We start from the raw sequence: 20423 nt of genomic DNA on the forward strand, positions 1-20423 counted from the left end.
GGTAGGGAAGGTTAGGAAGGTAGTTACAATGTTCCGTAGAAGTCCATTAAAGAACGAAATCCTGCAAAAGCATATTCAAGCGCAACTTAAAACGGAGATGAAGTTAATTCTAGATTCGAAGACCAGATGGAACAGTCTTTTAGAAATGATTAAAAAGTTTGTAAAGGTTGAAAAATGTGTCAGAATGGCTCTTGTTGAGATGGGATCTTCAGTTATTATTTCGGATCTGGAAATTACCATTCTACGCCATTTGGTAGTTGTTCTTGAACCTGTCAAGTACGCGGTGGATGGACTTTGCAGGAGGGACGCTACATTACTGACAGCCGAGCGGATTCACGACTTTGTACTTAAAACTCTCTCTAATTCCGACTCTGCATACTCAGAATCTCTAAAGTCCTGCATTGAAGTAAGAATCAAAGAAAGAAGAAACACAGGTCTTGTTCATTTGATTGAATACTTGTTTGATTCCAACTACCTCGTGGAGAGCAAACTTGACACGTTCGGCGAATACGGAAACAGAAAAAACGTGATCACTCTTGCGGCAACCCTGATGCAAAGGTTGCTGGGAGTTGGAGCAACGGAAACTGCCGCAGAAATTGTTGATGGCGACCAGTTGGAATCAATGGCTTCTACTACTGTGCCTGAGGAAACATCGGGGAGGTCTCTAAAAGAGGAACTTGATAGAGCAATCAGGTCAGCATGCCTCCCTGCAACTCGGCCTTCAAATATCGTAAATATCAACAGATTAACAGTCCAAAAAGAATGTGAAGTTTTTGAAGCTTCAAGAAAAAGGCCAGCTAATCTTCAAGCTTTATATGAAGCCCTTCTTACTATTCAGCCCACATCTGTAGAAGCTGAAAGGGCATTTAGTGCATGTGGACTCTTTGCTACAAAACTCCGTTCCCGTTTAAACGACTCTACAATCGATGCGTTGTGCTTTATTAGAAACGCACTGCAACAGTAACGTGTAAAATTGTTTTGTGCAGGACATCGCAAACGTTTAAAAATAAACTTTTCCTTATAAGATAACTTTGTAATAGACTTATCAAGCAAATTTAGAAAGGAGGTTTGTCACGCAGTTATCCGGTTGACCGGATAGCAAAAATACAAATATCCGTTATCCGGATATGAAAAATTATTGATATCCGAACTAACCCTACTGTCGAGTGACCTAGCCAGCGGATAGACGTAGCCTACTACCACTGACAGCTGCACCCTTGCTTTTATAGTAACATCATTTTATTATAAACGATAAACAGAAGTAAATTAGGCTTATATTCACTCAGTTTAACTGCAAAACCTAGCAACAGAGGCAGCTTACAAAAACGTGGCGTTTAATGTACAAACTGCCTCCCTTATAAACATTTCAACGAATAAAGGAAAACGTATATTGTTCAATCGGAACAGTGAGTTTTGTTCTTCCTATCAAATCGCATAAGGACAACGAATGAATCCGACCCGTGTTGATTTATTTTCGACAACTATAGGCTTTTCAACGGCTCCAAAAATACAGCGTGCACGTAAGTTAAGAAAACACAAAAATCAGATTACCCGAGCTGTATAAGAATAGGTCCATCAGGTCCCGGATGTTTCTGATGTTTATAGAACTGTTCGCTCCGTACGTTGAGCAGTGCTGCACTTTGCTTCCTCGAGATCGTTACTTGGTTTGTTGGTAACATCCTTTGTGCCATGATCGACCATAGGAATAGCACGCATACGCTGCGAGCGATTTGCTGTTTGGTTTACACTGTGTTTTCGTGGGCCTTGGTCACGAGATCCAATTTTGGAACGTGAAGTTGTGCGATGCGTTCGTAGACGGGAACTTGCTCTTGAGATTCGTTCACGAAATCGTGTGCCCATGAAACTAAAAAACGATTAATATGTGAAAGAGTGTAACTATAAATTTGTTGTGTAGCCTTTACAAACATCACTTTGTAAACTGGACCTACAAACAACTGTAAAGCATAACAGCAAACCTGTAAAAGTAAGGATTGAGTGCGCTATTTAGGTAAGCCATCAGCCTTGCTGCAATTGTCAGGTTGGTGCAGTGACTAGGAGAGATCGCAAGTCCATGAACTTTTGCCAATTGTATGGTATACCAGGGCAACCAACTTATGATAAACAATGCGATAAGCGCCAGTACAATAAGTGTAACTCTTCTGCGATAAGATTGCTGCAAACAAAGTATCGGGTAATATAAAACAAGCCATTGTCACTTGTCTAAGATACTAGCGGCGTAGGAGAATGAACTTACCTGTGAGTCAGGATTTCCAACCGATCTCGTGTTAATAATTGCACATAAAATCATCCCATAAAAAGAGCAAATTAGAACTAAAGGCAAACAGAATGCTACAACAAAATTTGTGTATAGCCATTCCGTCAGGTACGTGTCGGGATATCTGCAAACATAAATATCGCTGTAAGCTTTGCGCCAGAAAAATTGTCCAGGAAGTATTTGAAAACGAAACAAAATGCGTTGTCTGGCAAAATAAACGTCCACTCGATGGCAATTAGAAAACAAGTCGACCAACAAGCGCTTTCACACTTGGTTAGAAACACATTTAAATACTAATAAAATCAAAAAGCGTTTTAATTTATCAACGTTTTGTATGTACGTAATTATCGGTAATTCTCAAGTGGATTTTTAAGTTTAACTTTTGTGTGACCAGGTTTTTTTACCGTTTCGGTCCCCCAAAACACCTTAAAAAAAACACTGTAGTGTGACTGTACGATTTTATGCACTCATTTAGAAAAAAAATTAACTAAATTTACACCGATTGCGATCAAATCAAATAAAAAAATAATTTGTTATCGCCCAAAACAACTACTGGAAGATTTGTTGCATAAACAAATCACTTACTTGCATATGGGGTTTTTCACGTATGTTGTGTTGGAATTTAGGTAGTCAAACACATGTTTTTGGATCGTCTCATCATCTGTATTTAGGTAGTCAATCCAGAAGGAGTTATTGGGCAATCCTTCGTCTAAATGCTGCGTGCAAGTACGTTTTTGTTTATGTAACTATTAAAACCAAGATATGTGTGTGTAAAACTGGTTTGATAGCCCTTGTTTTTGAAATTGCGCAATTATTCGCATCAACTGTTTTTTACTACTTTTTAGCTTGCAAAAAAAAATTATGCAACCTTATTTTTGTGTGGAAAAATTTGGGACCAACTTACCGAAATCCGTGATGGGAAATCGTGAACGCATTCATTACATAATGATATTTTGCTGTACATGAACAGCGGTGTGCAGGAAAGTATACTGATTGCCCAACCGCAGGAGCTAATGACGAAAGAAGCCATTGGCGTCCGCAACGCTGACACCATTTTATTCGAGGCGAAAGCCTTTGTCACTGCCAAATATCGATCAAAACTCATAACCTGTAATTTAAACAAAAAGAATAAAATCACACTGTTCATTGGCGGCCAGCTTTCATTAAAATTCAACCTGAAATGTTTACAAAAACGCTTTGTTCTGCACAACTAAACTTTTGCACATTATTGTGACAGGACGCCATAGGTTTGTAACTTTGTAATTACTCTAAACTTACCGTAAGGAAATAAATACTTGCATAATAATTGATAAAAAGAACAGCCTCTTTTATTTTACAAAATTCCAAGCCAAATTTCCATTGTCCGATCAGTTCGTTTGCAGCCGTAAAAGGCAAAGTAATCAGAAAAAGAGTATCAGCCAAAGCCAGTTGCAGGATATACCTGGCACATAAAAACATAAATTGATCACAAGCGCATTAAAATATGTTAATGTCTAATAATTTTAAGTTTTGCAAATATCACTTCCAATAATAAGCATTTTATTTTCAGATAACAAAGTATTTGATTTTTTTATTCACAAAATTGAATTAAATTACCAATTAGCCACGGATTTTTTGTACTCCTTCAGTGCCAATATGATAAACATTATTAGTGCGTTTCCAAATAAACCAATGACAACCAAAGCAAAAATGACGGCTGCAAATGCTCGTTGTGGTTGGTTTTCGAAGTTGCAAGATCCTCTCGTTTCATCTGTTGTTCATAAAATGCAATTTTAATAGGTGTCTTACAACAAACAAACAAAAATGCGGCTTACGTTTTGCTAAGAAGTAATTGTCCATGTCGTTCAGTTTAAATCACCTGTTAGACTAAAAATATAATTTATAACTTACACTATATTTTTATTTGTAATTCAGATTTGTGTGCAATTAGATGCTATTCATAATTATCCTGCATGTTTAAAGTAAAGAACTCTTAATAAAGCTTTCAATCTATCTCGTGCACAGATTTTTTTTGCTGCTGCCCACTACAACGAGTTGTATCAAATATAATTTCGTTTGAAAATTTACACATTTCAGAAATCATGGTGCGTAAATCGTGTCCGAATTTTGAATCACTTGCATGTCATTCCATCACGAACAGAGATTTCCGGTCTCTGACGCGCAACTGTCTTTGCCATATATGGTTTAGAAGAATACGTCATATCCGTTTGCGAAAACCAGACGTCACGAAGCTGCTTCCATCAGAAAACGGAAAAAAAGTCATTGCAAACGCTTTTTTATCAAAACGTAAATAAATCCGAATCTTCCTCTTAAGGAAGGAAAAGATCGTTGTAACTAAATTTCGTAGAAACCAATGTAGTATTGGAGATTTAAAAAATCACGACCGTCATTGTGTCTGTAAACTAGGGCAATCCAATCTCCAAAACGATGTAAAATTTTATCATGTTACAAAGACAGACAAAAAGTAAAGTAGGCTACATCTTAGATATGTATTTACCATTTACAACCTTCCTATTATAACAACAGAATAAAATAGTCATGAAGTCAACAAACTTTTAATACACATTAACAGATTAAATGTGAAAGTTGGTCTTCTTTTTCGATGAGTACCCGGAAAGTAATGACATTGGTCCAAACTAAAAACATACAAATTTGGCACCGAGAGTTAAACAAAAAAGGTAATTAACAGGTAAAAAATAAACAAAAAAGAAAATGTACTCAGTGAATAAAATTAAATAGGCCAGTTGTAACGTCATTTTAAAATATGCTTTACGACAAAAAATGGCACCCAGTACAGAATGAAATATTCACAAATAAAAATTGCAACCACTGCTTTGTTTTTTTGTGTGATAATATATTTCCAAGCGTGACAGGAATAATTGTCAATTGCGACAAGCGGATATGTATGACGAAGCTTCATCACATTTTTTTTACTTTTTACTAGAGACAGTTTGATACAGAGTTGTACGTCTGGCCGGGCTTTTCGGGTCGGTTTCGGGTTTGGGTTCGGGTCGGGTTCAGGACGGATTCGGTCTTGGATTTCTTAAAAAAACGGGCTTGATTCGGGCCTAACTTTACACTCTGTGCTAGTATTTTTTAAAATAAACTTAACTAGCTAAATAGCCAGTCACTGGATCTGGCCTTATTTCAAATAGCCCTAAAACGCTTTGTTTAATGCCAATTGTCTATTGTGTTGGTTGTCTTAGTCTTTTCTGAGGCTTTAATCAAACTCTCGGGCCTAAACGGGCTTTCCAAAAACGATTCAGGTTCGGGCCGGGTTCTGGCATTATACTTTCGGGTTCGGGCTCCAGTTACAGGCCCGTTTACAACTCTGGTTTGATATCCGACATTGAAACTGCCAACTAACATCACCACATTGAAGCTACCAACTAACATCAATGGACATATTTTTGTTTCAAACCTGCGCCGCTAAAAAATGTAATTTACTAATGTGACGCAACAAAAAGGTTGAAATCACTGTTCTAAAAAGCTTAAAAGCTGCATATTGATTCAGCGCACTCTGCAAAAAAACGTGCCCACCGCCAGTTATCTTTTGACATGATGGTGTCCGTTAAAACTTTGGCGTGAATGTAATTGCTCCCAGTGGGTGTGGTTTACGTTCCTGATTTCAGCTCAAAATACATTTTCTGTTATTATTGACGCAGTTTTTAATTGCCTTTTTTTCAATTGTGTCCGATTTCAATTGTAACTTTAAAAACGCCTCGTCAAAAAAGTTAGTTACAAAATGTAACCAACAGCAAGGAAAACGATTAGATGTTGGCAACTGTTGCTTTTTCAGTTCATGTAACCGAAGTAAGGTGATGAAAGGCCTTTTGATACAATTAAATCGTATCAGTTCGACGTTATTCCGCCTATCGTGTGTCATTTTATTGTGGCTACACTCTTTCTATGGCCAACTCTGTTGTCACACTTTTGGAAGATAAAAGCCATCAACAAAGAGAGCAATAAGACAATGCCAACCTATTATCCAACTTTCTTTTGGTACTTCAATCGTCATGTTTTAGTCTGTAAAATTAGATTTCAATTTGCAAGGCAAGAGATGTCAACGTATTTTGGAAACTAGTTTGTTTGTTTGGTAAACTTTGGTGGTTTAACTCAATTGGTTTTGGTTTAAAGTGGTTTGTTTGGGGACTGCAAAAGTGGTCTCGACGCAATTCGAAAAAGGGAACGTGTTTGGTAACAGGATTTACGGGTGGGTAAAAAAGAACGTTAGTCAAACACGCCAAACAGAGCAAAAAAAGCCTTTTTGGGTGACTATTTGTGTGAAAAATGTTTTGGTGCTTTCGTTTCAGTTTGCGGTTTTTGATCAGACTATTTTATAACTTACGTGTAAGTAGACGTTTCAGCACAATATATCTGTGAAAAATGAATGGGATCATTGCTTATCCAACTACCGAAAAGGGTACCAGAAAGCCCAAATGTGCTCGTTGTCGAAATCACGGAATGATATCATGGTTGAAAGGACACAAAAGAAATTGTCCATACCGAGACTGCGGATGTGCGAAATGCAATTTAATTGCAGAACGACAAAAAGTGATGGCTGCCCAGGTATGAACATTTTTTTTATGCCCTTTAAAACCTACGACCTTGCTGTTCAAGGTTGCATTAAAACGACAACAAGCTGCCGAGGATGCCATTGCACTAGGCCTCAGAGCTATAAGTGGAACTTCAGTGAGCCTACCTCTACGTTATTTGCCTCCGGGACCGGTGTTTTCCGAAAATGATGAAAAATTAAGCAATAATCCAAAATCAAGTGACAAGTCAACAGGTAACAGATTTTTTAATTGTATTGTAATGTCCACTATAATTTTCCTCTTTTTAACCAACGGAAAAGTTGCCATGGCAAATATTGCATGTGAAGATGCAACTAAATACAGTCAGGTAAGCGTCAAATCAGGCGTTGTTTTTTAAAGGCCTTATTGAAGTGTAGCCTGTAAAATAATACCTTTAACTGAGTTGTAATGTTACCAAAAGTTTTAAATATAATTTTACTAAAAAAAACCTTGCCATGATATTATCAAACCCCCACAAATGATTGGCTAGACATTTTGTGGAGTGGTAGGGGAAAGAAAGTGTATATTTACGCATAAAATCACATTTAAAACTTTTGGCTTAACATTGAGAGCAGAAATGAATGGGCTTTTTAAATAGTTTTATTTAGGCTAATCATGCTGGATAGTTTGTTGACCTCTGGTCATGGTAACAACGCCCTTTACTTGCTTGATTAGAACTTCAAGAATCTACAAATCCTGAATCAACTGATTCTATGTCATCGAACATTAGTATTGCTCGTTCGATTGCATCAACTTTTCGTCCTGGAAAGCTTAGTCATATGGAAATTTTACTGAGACTGTTTCCTCTTCAAAAACAATCTGTGCTTGAATTGGTGCTGCAGGGCTGTAACGGAGATGTAGTTAAAGCCATAGAGCACTTTTTGTCAGCAAATGATTCAGAGCTTTCTAAAAAAGAAAACGAAGTTGGCACAAATGCGACAGGAGAGATCAACAAAGACAATCAAGGGGTAGAAGGTTCCCGAGCAGATCAAAAACCAAATATTCATCCGCACCAGGAGGATAGCAGGACAAAATACGTGGAAAGCGTTTTGCAGTCATACAACTCGGCATTTACTCCACCTTTTTCTCATTATAAAAATCCAAAGTTTCCTATTTCAATAATGACCGCTGCACTAACCAATTCAACAGTACTAGGAAATAACTACCCAATAGAGTGCAATTTAAATGGCCCATTGCCGTTGTTTAATGCATTTTCAAGCATCTCAGGTGACAGAGGCTGTAACGTGCTTTCAACGCATCGAGTGCCAATACATCCATACGTTCCAGCCAATTCTTCTATGTTTTTTCCCATTGACACGTCAATTCCTAACTCAAAGCCCCAATAAGTTTTACGCAACGTTGTGTTTTGTAGAGAGTCGCACAGATTGTTTTTTTTTATAGTGTGTTAATAAACAATAATGTACATACTTTCAAATATAACTTATTTCTGCTAATGAAAAACGCAGACAAAATCGTTTGTTTAGTTTTATCGCTAGAGCACACAAATCTATTGTTAATGATTGTTGATTTAATATTCCACCAGTTTGCACATTATGTGATTGATCGTAATCACGTGGTACAGCATATCTTTTCTGTGTAACGATTCTGCAGGTGCTCTTTTTATTGATTCACTTTTTAGTTTGAAAACAAATATTTAACCAAGTTGTCTCCATTGAGCCTTTGGGGCCCACTGGGGAGATAATTTGTCGTTGTGATCTTTGATCTCACTGGCCAAACAATGGACGCATTGAACAGCGCGCAGAGCAAACTATTCTTTAGAATTGATTTTGTTTGTCAAAATTCAATTCAATGAACACGTAGATAGACTAACGTTATGTGTTAAAGTTACATCAAACGAATTACCAAGAGCAAAAGTACAATAAAATTATGTTAGAAAATTTGTTCCTTACCAGTAAATGTAAGACAAGAGATGGCCTGTTTCACTAATACAGTTAGTATGCCAAAACCAAGCGGATAATATTATTTTTCTTTTCCTTGTTTGAAGGATAATTTAATTTTTGTAACATATTTTTACAGATTTCAAATGGTTGCACGTGTGCTTTTACTACGAGATGCTGTGGCATATTACGTTCACAATATGGACTTTAAAATCTGTAAATGGAAATATTTACTTTTGTTATCTTAAGACAGTGGTTCCCAACCGGGGAGGAATTCCTCCCTAGGGAGGAATTTTATGAGTTCAGGGGAGGAATTTCATAAAAACTGCAAAAAAATTACATTGAAAATGTTACAGAATATTTTTGTATGTACATTATTATGTATTATTATAATTTGGACCCGGTTCACATTTGGTAAAGGATTCTGAATGGACATCCCTAATTATAAGGTCTATTTCAAAATGCTTTAATTTTTACTGTTATATTTGTTTTTCTTCTTATGGGGAGGAATGAATAGTTCGAAAATGGGCGAAGGGAGGAATGTAACAAAAAAGGTTGGGAACCACTGTCATAAGATTTCATTTTGCTGAGATATAAGCTCTCCTTATAAGGATAACAGTGTGCTGCGATGGACCGTAATACCCGGTGTAATGATGTTAAGTCATCAAAACAGCCTTTTTTAACGTCAACATTAAGCAAAGGGTTTCGACAAACAATTGGTCAAATGGTTTACAACGCTTTGATCCAGGGCCGGATTAACCATAAATAAGATATCAAGGTGGAACCACACAAACATTTTGTTACGCAATAAATATACCGCCTGTACCGTATTTTTGTTTAAACTGGGTCGTCTTCTATGAAAAGTATTGCAACATGGCAACAATTATATGGGACTATCAAATCAAGTACTTTTGGGGCCTCTTAAAGGATCAACCCCCTTATCCATAAACAAACAGGAAGCAAGGAAAATACTGCGGGAAGTGTGTGCCTTGTGTTGGGATTTTCGACACTCGTTATTTTGCATTATGGTAACGTCACAATAAAATTTTTCTTGTAATTTGCATCATGCCAGAGTTTAAGGGATCATGCTATTGCTAACGTACTGAACAAAACGAAATAGGGGAAAAAAGCAAACAACGACAGGACAGATGTACAGATGAGAAATACCAGGAATTCTAATCAAAAGTCTATAAGCAACTCGCACAATTTCTAAATGTGCCATGCCTCGACTCGAGAAACAGTCTCTTTCTAACTTATAGTCCGATTTCCGAACTACCACAGGCGCAGTATCAAAAATCTATGACGTGGCCTTGTGTGGTTGTGTGATCGACAAGCACAGACTTACTTTGCATCGCTGTTGGCAACATCCCGGTCGTGTTGTGTCGGCGGGTCTTCAGTGATCTTCCATTATTTTCCGATGTTAGTTATGCAGAAAGTGGTTGATCGGCAAAATTTATCTGAAATGGGATCAGTAACTATATACCCAATATGTAAATATTCAAATTTTTAATTGCGATGTCAATCTTAAACATTCCCTCATTTAGATCGTGAAATGTGTTCTTTTCGCGTTTTGAGGAAAGTGTAGGCCTACATAGAAAATAGCATTTCATCTTGTTCTTCTTTAGGAACCACACTGTTCAGCTAAGAAGGAAAAAATGTTGTTTTTGGAATTGGTTAACAAAATAACACGTTTTTAAGGAACGCCGGCAACTCCCAGTTGAAACGCATATGCGCGGTGATCCAAGGTGACCGCAGTTTAAACGCAATAACTTCGCTTAAAACCAAATAGTCGTTAAAATTATTGATCGGTACTTCTCATATGTTCGCAAAGAACACAGGATTGAATTTGTAATGGAGCGTCAACAATGTCAGGTCACGTGAGTGATAGGTTTGGGAATTAACATCCTGTTGTTCGTGCTTCTCTACCAGATGTTTCCACAAATACAACAGCAACAGAATCGTTAGATATAGCTTTAAATAAACATAGTCTATAACAATGAATCTTTTGACGTTTTGATGATGATGATTGATCCATCACAAGGGCAAAAACTTTCCCTCTACAAAGAAAACTTAACTGCGACTTACGCCTTAAATTGTATGTCGACGTCGTTTTTCAATTTTCTGCACCAAACTTTCCAAAAGAAAGCTGTTTGTCCGAATCTGATTTGATTATCCAGAAATTATGATTTTTAGTTTCCCTTCTTGCAAATATCAACATTTGTGACCATCATTTTTATAGAGGAGTCGTCTTAATGTGAAGTAAGGGCCGGTAGTGTTTAGCAGGGTTGGGTAACGAGTCCTTTTAGTCGATCCTCAAGTCAATTCAAGTCAGTATGGGTTCGAGTCCCAAGTCAAATCGGGTTCGAGTCTCAAGTCGAGTCAAATGAGGTTCGAGTCTCAAGTCAAATCTTTAGCGGTTCGCGTCAATGCAAGGACCCCACTTCATTACAGTGAACAAATACCATCAACGTCCCTTTCTTTGAGTTAGGTCAACTTTAATGAAACACGTTAATTGACACTCATTAAACAGAGTGGACAAGAACGTCAATCTGTTCAAAGAAGTTTTCGAAAACCCAAAATATTTTTACTGCATTTTAGAGTGTTTGTACAGTAATATAAGCGCCTAAAAGCGAATACTTGGCCTTGACATGTGCTGCGTTCGCGTACCTTAAACCAAGCATTAAGTGCAAAGCTTAATGTCAGCGTAAGAAAGTTTGTGCTTTAGCATCGACTTCGTTACGTTAAAATGAGGAAAAAAAATAAAAAAACTTCGCATCGCACAGTAAAATGCTGTTGTTGTTTGGTTGAAGTCAACTGAACAGGTTATCCATTAAGAGAAATTTACGTTTTGTTGGTGAAATAACGAGTCCGAGTCGGGTTTCTACTAAGACGAGTCCAAGTCAACTCGAGTCTTTTCACAGCTGAGACTCGAGTCAAGTATCCCCATCACTGGTGTTTAGTAATCTAATGGTAAACATTCAGAGCCAGTCTATCAACAAAGTAGTCATAACAACAATATATCCGTCACAGAACTTTACTTCTCTTTTATTTTGTTAGTACAAACAATAACACTCTGCAAGTCTAAGAACTAATGCAAAAAGATTGGGTCAAAGCAAAAAAGCTAGTGATAACATTTTATGTTTTAATACAAAACAAACGTAAAGTCTTATCGAAGCAATCACATGCATTACATGTCATATGCCCGAAAATATCATCATTAGATAACTCTTAAATCTTTTTTGCAATCTTACATTGTAGAAATGTACAACTACCATTTTGTCTAAACATAGGCAACATAAGGGTTGCAAATAAAAAGACTGACTTTGTAAAGCACTTATATTACGTATCATGGTGAAAGATGAAAAGCTTAAGACTACCACTGAATATTTTTTTATCGCTGCAATCTTTGAGCCACAATCTTTCGAATGCCTTTGAGAGTTTTGTGTTTTATTCGGTTTCCACGTGACAGTCTAACTTTTTTGACATCTTCATTGTCCCTTACAAAATTGAGTAGTTCATTTCCCCCCTTCTCAGTAATTCCATTGTCTAAAAATATGGTATTTTGTCATGCACAAACAGAAAAACTTAAACAGTTCAATTATGCCATAAATTTAGAGTAATACGAATATTGGCAGTTTATACAAGAGACACAGAGGTTTTTAGAACAAATAAATTTAAGTAATGTATAAGATGGTAACCATGCCAACATTCTGGACCAAACACATAGTAGTTTCATTGAAAAGTTACATAGTAGTTTCATTGAAAATGAGTTTGTCCATTCTTTCTGGAACACCCTAGCTCTATTATACCGTTCTGTCTTTTTTCCAAAGATATATTTTAAATGACAATATAAGGATCCACGCTAATAGCTCTTAAATCAATTTAAAACTAACACTACATCGCAAATGATTTTTTACTGCAAGGAGAGGCAATCGAGTGACGTCACAAATATAGCAAGTGGTTGAAAGTGTGGCAACTTTATAAGTCTGGCATCTTAATGTGGAATAGGGAGATTACCAGTAATGTCGAAACATTTTATTGTTTTTGATGCTATGTTGTATACTGTACTTTGGCAAAATTGTGACGCGGGCCACATTAAAAAGGTAAGCGGGCCGCATGCGGCCCGCGGTTCCCTATCCCTGCTTTATGATAACAGTGTTTTTCCTGACTTGGCATCAGGCTACAATTGCTGAAAGAAATAATTTAACTAGATGAAGCAAAACTGTAATTACCATTTAAGTTGAGCTCATTCAACCCTGATGTTTTGCACTTCATTGCATGTAGATGTGCAATTCCCTGATCTCCAAATTGATTTTTGGCCAAAAATAGTTGTTTTAAATTATTGTTTCTGCCAGATAATAATCCTTGCCACAAGGGTAAAATGCCAGTACTTGTCAAGGAGTTACCTAAAGAAAATTGTTAACTTCCAATAAATATTTTAATTATGTTATATAAACAAAGGTTCTTTTCCAGCCCAAAGCAAGTTAACAAAACACTAATTTGACCCAGTCTAGAAGGGTGGGTTAGCACATTTGCCATTGCACATACACTACGAGCTGCTTTAAACCTTTAATACTTTATATTGTGTCCCATATTAGCCACTGTTTTTGTAACCTTAGTCTGTTTTTCCAGACAGAAACTAATGAGTCGCACAAGTTGTAAATAATGTATTTCAAAAGAAAAATTTCATCATTGGACATTTGTTTAAAAAATGCACCCATTTTAGGGGGGCAGTGAGGTAAACTTTGGAGCTACACAGTGGAATACAACCATTGACACCCATGTATGGCAAACTCTACAAGATATCCAAACTTTATTCAATCCATGCACATGTACAACTTTGGTGTTGATTTGTCTGAACTTCATAACATATATACTGACAGTTGTGTATAAATTATTTGCTAGATAAATGCTGTTTTGCTGAATAGATGGAAATGTAGATTACAGTTCCAGTAGACATTTGTCAGAGTTTTTAGCCCCTTTTGTGAAAGCCAAACAAAACAAATAGCCAACACAAAGTGTAATAACTTAGATCATTTATTCTATAGATAAAGTTGGCTATCAACCTGAATTTTGAGCCAGTAGAAGGGAAATTATAAGATAAATGCTCTTCTTTATAACTGTAATTTACAAAATAAAAAACCAGAGAGACGCTGACATTTGTAGCATATTCGTAGTGTGACAAAGCAATAACCTGATAATCTCATATTTATCTCACATTTTGCCTTGTTTAGTTAAGTGTAAACATTTAGACATGGTGAAAGAAAAAGTGTTGGGCAGAAGCAAACAACGCTATTAGCAAAAATTTTCTATGATCCAGTCCAGTGGTTCTCAACCTTTCATGGACCATGGCCCCCTAAAAGTAACTTTTTGGCCTTGTGGTCCCCTTCAAGTAACCCTGTAAGTCCTGTGCCCCCCCCCTTAAAAAATGAAATGGCAACCCGTGTTGGAATTCGGTACTAATTTGGCTTTAAACAGGTCAAATAGAGCAAACAAGAATCCGTAATCATGAAAATCTCAATATAGGCAAATAGTGTGAGAAACAGTCGATTAAATTAGGACAGTGGTTCGTGGTTCCTAACCTTTGGGTTTCGCGGACCCCCAAGGGTCCGTAAGATGGTTTCAGGGGGTCCGTTTTGGCAAACATTTGTAGCAGCATTAACAGCAGTATTTTTAACAATATTTTTAAGTTCCCAAACCGCGTTTACAATCCTGCATATGAGTGCAAACTGTTTATCATACCCTTGGATCAGGAAAACTTGTGATTATTACCTACATTGTGACATCACAACACAAATTAACAATATAACTTATTGTGCTTTGTTTCAAGTATTGTACACCAGAAAATTTATCTTTTCGTTGCATTGACTGTTACAGTACAGAAATGTATTGAGATTGAAGGACTGTGAACGTTGATTAAATTCTGCCCCCAAATATGAAAGTATAATAACGTATAATGCAGGAAACGAAAAACATAACAAGACTTAATTACGTTGGGGGTTTGCAGACCTATAAAATTTATAAAAGGGGTCCGTGACTACAAAAAGGTTGGGAACCAGTGAATTAGGAATAAAGGTATTTGCAACACAAACTTATATATGCGCATTAAAAAATGAAACTGGCTTTTTGTGGGTGTTTCTGGTGAATACACCTGTGCCCCCAGGGGGGCATGAGCCCTGGTTGAGAACCACTGATCTAGTCTGTTTTAGTTTATACTCTGTCACATATTTTTAACTATCCGGCACTGCTGGTGGTAAACATTTCATTGCAGCAGTGTTTAAATATTCAAACATACCGTTTAGGTGCAATGACCGGAGAGACGGATTATCAACAAGAAAGTCTGCCACAGCCTTCATTCCACGAGCACCAAGTTTAATCTTATTTAGAGACAGTGAGGTCAGTGGAAATTCAGATGACATTTCAGGCAATCCCTGTTCTAGCTCACCAGCTTCAGTTACTGGGGCCTGCAAAAAAATTAAATAAATTAAGTTGCCATGCCAGTTATTACATATTTTTAAGACATTAAACAACACAGCAATTAAAACTAAAACGGTTAAGGTGGGCTTACTAATGTTAAATGCATAAAGTAGATCATAAATTTCTCAATAAATCCCATTGTGTCATATAGGAAAGTGTCCAGCCAAGGCACAAGAGAGAAAAAAATGCAGGGCTGAAAGCATATTTAATGAGGCTATGTACCCCAACCAACAACTGTTTAAAATTGAGACACATTGACGTTGGTGATTCTAACTAAACAAGCTTATTTGGTAGTAAACAGGGAAATCCAACTAAAAATTAAAAAATGGGTTAAAATACTTTGTAATACACCAACCAACAATGTGTTTTGGGGTCTGTGGGTAAACTGGTGGGTCAAAAATTCGCGAAATCAACTCTAGGGAACTAAATTATACATGAAGAGAGTATGTTCATCATAGAAAGGAACTCATTAAAAATACAGACCCTGTGCTTTTAATCAGGGTTTCCCAAACTTTTAAACTCATCACACCTTTCAGCTTCGGATATTTTTTTCATTAACTGTTTGATTGTGTACTTTACCCTTTTCGTTATTTGGCCTGTTTAGTTGACTTACTTTTTTTGTCTCTGAAATAATTTCTGCTGTTGAAACATTTATAATGTCTTTGACAAGATGTTTTATAACTTGTTGTTCATTTCTTCTTGCATGATGCTGTTTGTAAAGTGAACTTAAACCAGCCATTAAAGTTTCCATGTCATTATCAGTCAATGGATTTTCATCAAGTCTACAAAAGTGTAGAAAAAAATCACTTCAATAGGTTGTCAATGCAATTAATTTAAATATGATACATTAGGTTCATAATTTCAAGCTTTTTTAAGAGTTCCAAAAGAGAGTTGACCATCACTGTTCCAGTAATTTCGTTCTTTCCGATATCCAACGTCTAAAATATAAACACACATTGAAAACCATGCTAGTGGCAAGTATCATATTGCCCTGGCACAAACACCAAGGCCGATTTTTATGTGAATACATGTTTTCTTTTATTTGCTTTGGTACTATAAATTTCATAGCATTCTATTTTCTGAAAACAGAAAAGCATGTATTCACTACACTTACACATTGTTCGTTTTGCAAGAAAACCAGGTTAGTTGCTGATGCTGTTCAGTGACACTCAACAATTGAATCATTGCTAACATAAAATATGCCATGTGCTTTACAAATTAAACTGTATGCAAATCACACATTGTGTAACAATTTTTCAGGAAAAGCGGACCCATATTCTTTTTGTCCGTATTGTTTTTTTCTGTTTTTCTGTTTGACCCCAAATGACCCAGCGGTTCACCCGCAGGCCCCCAAAACATTTTTTTAATGGTTGTACTGACTTCAGTACATCATCTAGGACAGAAATCAGCAAGTTTATAGATAACATGTGCCAAATTACTTGTTATTTCCATGTGTTAATGACCTCATGTGCCAATTTTTTTCTGAATAATAGTAGTTCGTGCCAGCAGATATCAATAATAAAGATAAAGCATAGTGTTTTGTGTATGTAAGGCTGCATTTTAAGACAATGGCATAATAAAAACTGAAAACAAGCAGTGTGACAGGTTAATTTGTTACTTCAATATAAACACACAAATCAGTTGGCGTGCCATAAAAAAACAACTTGTGTACCAAGTTTGGCACTTATGCCAAGGGTTGCAGACCTCTGATCTAGGAGTGCCATACTTTCTTGGTTGGTCCAATGTAAGGTTTTCACAAAACTAGAAGGATGGCTTAGCACATTTTGTCGTTGCATTTACACTTTCACCTATTTTAAAACATTAATATATTTCCTAAGCTTATTTTGTATTGGGTCCCATATTAGCCATTGTCTTTTATAACCTTATTCGTTTCTGCAGGCAAAGACTCATGGGTCCCCACACATGTAAAGTTAAAAATAGTGCATTTCAAGAGATAACCATTTTAGGGGGCTAGTAGGGTAACCAATGGGATTTGACACTATACTAAAAATATATAAAACCTCAATGACTCAATCAATATTACTGCAAAATTTCAGCCTTTATCTGCCAATGTTTAAAATTTCAACCACTAGAGGTGTTTCGAGCAACAACCGTTAATGCTTATGATGTCATAGGGCTGTTAACAACCCCCTAACTGTGGTCTTTGTTTATTGGCGCGTACACAAAAAAGTCCACCAAGCAACCCACCAACATACAACTGGTTGCCCTTGTAACACTATTGCGCCACAGAATTCTTTTGTTTGTGGTGCCCAGTAACATACAAATAGGTTTCACACTTTGGGGGCTTGTGGGGTAAATGTTGGGGGCTACAGGCTTGAACACAACAATCGACACCTATAAATGGCATCTATCCAAATTTCACATAATTCCGACATTGTTTACAAACTCACCCATTTTAGGGGGCAAGCGAGGTAAATACCGAGGTTATCAACAAAAACAAAGTGGGATGCACATCTACATATCTATACCTACCATCTGTGTAAATTTCATCCAAAACTATCGAACATTTGATGGAAAAGCGAGTCGGACAAACTTTGGCAAGAAAATAACCCATTTTAGGGGGCTAGCGGAGTAAATACTAGGGTTATCAACAAAAACAAAGTGGGATGCACATCTACGTACCTATATCTACCATCTGTGTAAATTTCACCCAAATCCATTAAACATTTGATGGAAAAATGAGTCGGACAAACTTTAGGCACAAAATAACTCATTTTAGGGGGCTAGCGGGATAAATACTGGGGTTATCAACAAAAACAAAGTGGGATGCACATCTACATACCTATATCTACCATCTGTGTAAATTTCACCCAAATCCATTAAACATTCAATGGAAAAACAAGTCTGACAAACTTTGGCAAGAAAATAACCCATTTTAGGGGGCTAGCGGGATAAATACTGGGGTTATCAACAAAAACAAAGTGGGATGCACATCTACATAACTATATCTACTATCTGTGTAAATTTCATCCAAATCCATCAAACATTTGATGGAAAAACGGGTCGGACAAACTTTGGGAAGAAAAAAAAAGAAGAAAAAAATCGAGAAAAATCAATATGTGTCCCATTCATGGAAATTTCACTATTTAAAATTCACTATTAATTGTATCTACCATATTTCACCCCTTAAACCCAAAAATATTCATTTCTGTCTACGCGGGTTTGTTATTTATTCAAATTTACACAGATGTTAGCTATTGATCTCAATTTGATCCTCCTAAAGTTTGACCCTGAATGACCGAGTGATTCACCAACAGGCCCCCAAAGTGCAAATTTTTTTAAACGGCTGTAACTAAAGTACATAATCTAGGAGTTTCATGCTTTGTTGGTTGGTGCAATGTAAAGTATTCTAAAGAATTTCTAGCTTTTTCCCCCTAAAGCCCTTAAACCCCGAAATAATCAGTTTTAGTTATAGGCCAAAAATACAAGACCTAATGTGCTGAAATTTTAAACAACTGTTTGCAGTAGGTTACTCGTTTAGTATTTAAAATTTGACTGTCAGGCAGACAGAAGTCCCAAACACATAAATCAATGGTTCATGATTAAGGCGTTTAGTGCAGGGCAGGAGCTCAGCTTGACGGCCAGACAGACGGTTTACGAGACAGTTTTTCGGTAATTAGAAATCAGCTGTTTTTGCGCAGCAATTATCAGTCGTTTTATTAAGCTATCATGCGCACTTTCAGCGAAGGTTTCACACGTTGTCCTAACTTGCATGTATTACAAACACAGTTAAGAAGGATTTTTTGTCATAACATAACTTATTTATTTTTGACAAATCAATTTAAGATTCACTACTTAAGTCATGCATAAACTCGGCAAAACAGTATTGTTGAACACTAAGAACTGTGTGCTATTGAAACTGGTGTCAAAAGGTGAAACGGTCTTTCGTCTGCACCCTAAGAGTTTACTACAGGTCAATGGTACTCATTTTGCGAAACAAATTTGAATGAAAAACAATTTGTTATGTATACCTTTGTAGCAAATTGCTTTTAAATTTATAGTGTCTGTAATACAACTGTTAAAGCTCTCTAGGAAAATCTATGTTTAAAAATTGACCTTGGATAAAAGTATCTAGGTCAAAGCAAGAGATTTAATGGAAAGAAATTTTTTTGTTCCTTTTTTACTGTTTTTGCAATTATATGAAAATAATGATGCAAAAATAAGGCTGACAAATCTTTTTTTTAAAAATGCTTTCTCATGATTTGTCTTTAAGAATCTAAAAATAACTGCAACATTTATTTACTGTATATCCGCTCAAACATGTGGGCACCTATTTGTTTTTGTTTGCAAAAACAATCACATGTGTAGATCAAATGATGTAAAATGGAAGTATATTAGATAGCCACCTTTTTAGTTTGATGTTTAAACATTTGGCAAATTTCTGTTGGAACTATCAAGGCATAAGGGGCAAATTAAAGATTGACAATTTACAACAGAAATTAAAAATTGTTTCAACATTTGACCCATTTTAAAGAGATTGTAGGGTAAACTGTGGGGCTATAGTTTCAAAGAGTGCCATTATAACATGTTGTACACAGTCAGAATTTCATCGAACAGTTGCCTATCAATTATTAAGAGAACAAGTCGATTAAATGCAATCCTTTTAAACAAGAAGGCCAGGTAATAATCCGGATTTTAAATCCTGACAATCCCGATTATTGGATGTCCTTTGTCATGCTAAATTATTCCCGTGATATTAGTTTAAAACTACACAAATTCTCTTCAATTCTGACATTGTTTTAAAAACCACCCATTAGATATCTATAAAGAAGTAAATAGCAAAGCTGCAGGGTAAAACAAAAAAAAATCACCACTTTAGTGCTCATTCTACAAATTGTCAAATGTTTTCTGATTCCAACATGAAAGTACATAAAGTTGTGCACATAGGAGCTGGGTTTATTGCTTAAATTTGCTGATGTTATACTTAATGGAAAGCCAAAAAAGCAAGTGGAACCTTGAATTTTAAAATAAAGTTGTGTTGTTGCTTTTTTATCAAGAAAATTTTATTAAATATGATTGGTGCTTTTTGGCATTATCTGCAAAAGCATTTTGGAAACAATTTTATTAATGCATGTTTAAAACTTAGAATTTTTAACTTGGCTGACATATAAAAAGGACATCAAGCTGACACCCATGACTTGTTTTAATCCCAAATCCCATTGTATTAGCTTTTAAAAA

General features: G+C 36.2%; 3 protein-coding genes across 6 annotated transcripts in view; 1 reads left to right on the forward strand and 2 right to left on the reverse strand.

The window, feature by feature from the left end:
* Positions 1-1448: 1448 nt before the first annotated feature.
* On the reverse strand, positions 1449-4304 carry LOC145229125 (neuropeptides B/W receptor type 1-like). Its single transcript, XM_080094407.1, has 8 exons — positions 4090-4304; positions 3872-4025; positions 3554-3716; positions 3180-3383; positions 2861-2991; positions 2255-2399; positions 1977-2173; positions 1449-1864 (listed from the first exon to the last, which is right to left on the reverse strand). Exons 1-8 carry the CDS (start codon positions 4112-4114, stop codon positions 1600-1602), a joined length of 1284 nt encoding a protein of 427 aa, XP_079950533.1. The 5' UTR covers positions 4115-4304; the 3' UTR covers positions 1449-1599.
* A 2289-nt stretch (positions 4305-6593) lies between these two features.
* On the forward strand, positions 6594-8270 carry LOC145229468 (doublesex- and mab-3-related transcription factor A2-like). Its single transcript, XM_080094807.1, has 3 exons — positions 6594-6844; positions 6896-7064; positions 7525-8270. Exons 1-3 carry the CDS (start codon positions 6662-6664, stop codon positions 8193-8195), a joined length of 1023 nt encoding a protein of 340 aa, XP_079950933.1. The 5' UTR covers positions 6594-6661; the 3' UTR covers positions 8196-8270.
* A 3504-nt stretch (positions 8271-11774) lies between these two features.
* LOC145228806 (uncharacterized) overlaps positions 11775-20423 on the reverse strand; it is a 29686-nt gene continuing 21037 nt past the window's right edge. For all 4 annotated transcript variants that reach the window (XM_080093993.1, XM_080093990.1, XM_080093992.1 and 1 more), the window contains 5 exons: positions 16071-16162; positions 15838-16006; positions 15043-15211; positions 12980-13153; positions 11775-12293 (listed from right to left, as the gene is read on the reverse strand). In XM_080093993.1, coding sequence (XP_079950119.1) covers positions 12139-12293; positions 12980-13153; positions 15043-15211; positions 15838-16006; positions 16071-16162 — 759 coding nt within the window. In that variant the 3' untranslated portion in view covers positions 11775-12138. The remainder of the gene's footprint in view (positions 12294-12979; positions 13154-15042; positions 15212-15837; positions 16007-16070; positions 16163-20423) is intronic.

This window comes from Phallusia mammillata, chromosome 5 (assembly GCF_965637545.1).
Source record: "Phallusia mammillata chromosome 5, kaPhaMamm4.hap1.1, whole genome shotgun sequence".
Lineage (NCBI taxonomy): Eukaryota > Metazoa > Chordata > Ascidiacea > Phlebobranchia > Ascidiidae > Phallusia > Phallusia mammillata.

Excerpts from the sequence above, each read along its gene's own strand:
- LOC145229125 (XM_080094407.1), bottom strand. The coding sequence starts at position 4,114 with ATGGACAATTACTTCTTAGCAAAAC. Across the intron at positions 3,384-3,553 it reads CAAGTATTTATTTCCTTACG|GTTATGAGTTTTGATCGATA; the intron begins GTAAGTTTAGAG and ends TTTAAATTACAG. Across the intron at positions 2,400-2,860 it reads GTGAAAAACCCCATATGCAA|ATATCCCGACACGTACCTGA; the intron begins GTAAGTGATTTG and ends TTATGTTTGCAG.
- LOC145229468 (XM_080094807.1), top strand. The coding sequence starts at position 6,662 with ATGAATGGGATCATTGCTTATCCAACTACCGAAAAGGGTACCAGAAAG. Across the intron at positions 6,845-6,895 it reads AAAAAGTGATGGCTGCCCAG|GTTGCATTAAAACGACAACA; the intron begins GTATGAACATTT and ends TTGCTGTTCAAG. Across the intron at positions 7,065-7,524 it reads ATCAAGTGACAAGTCAACAG|AACTTCAAGAATCTACAAAT; the intron begins GTAACAGATTTT and ends TTGCTTGATTAG.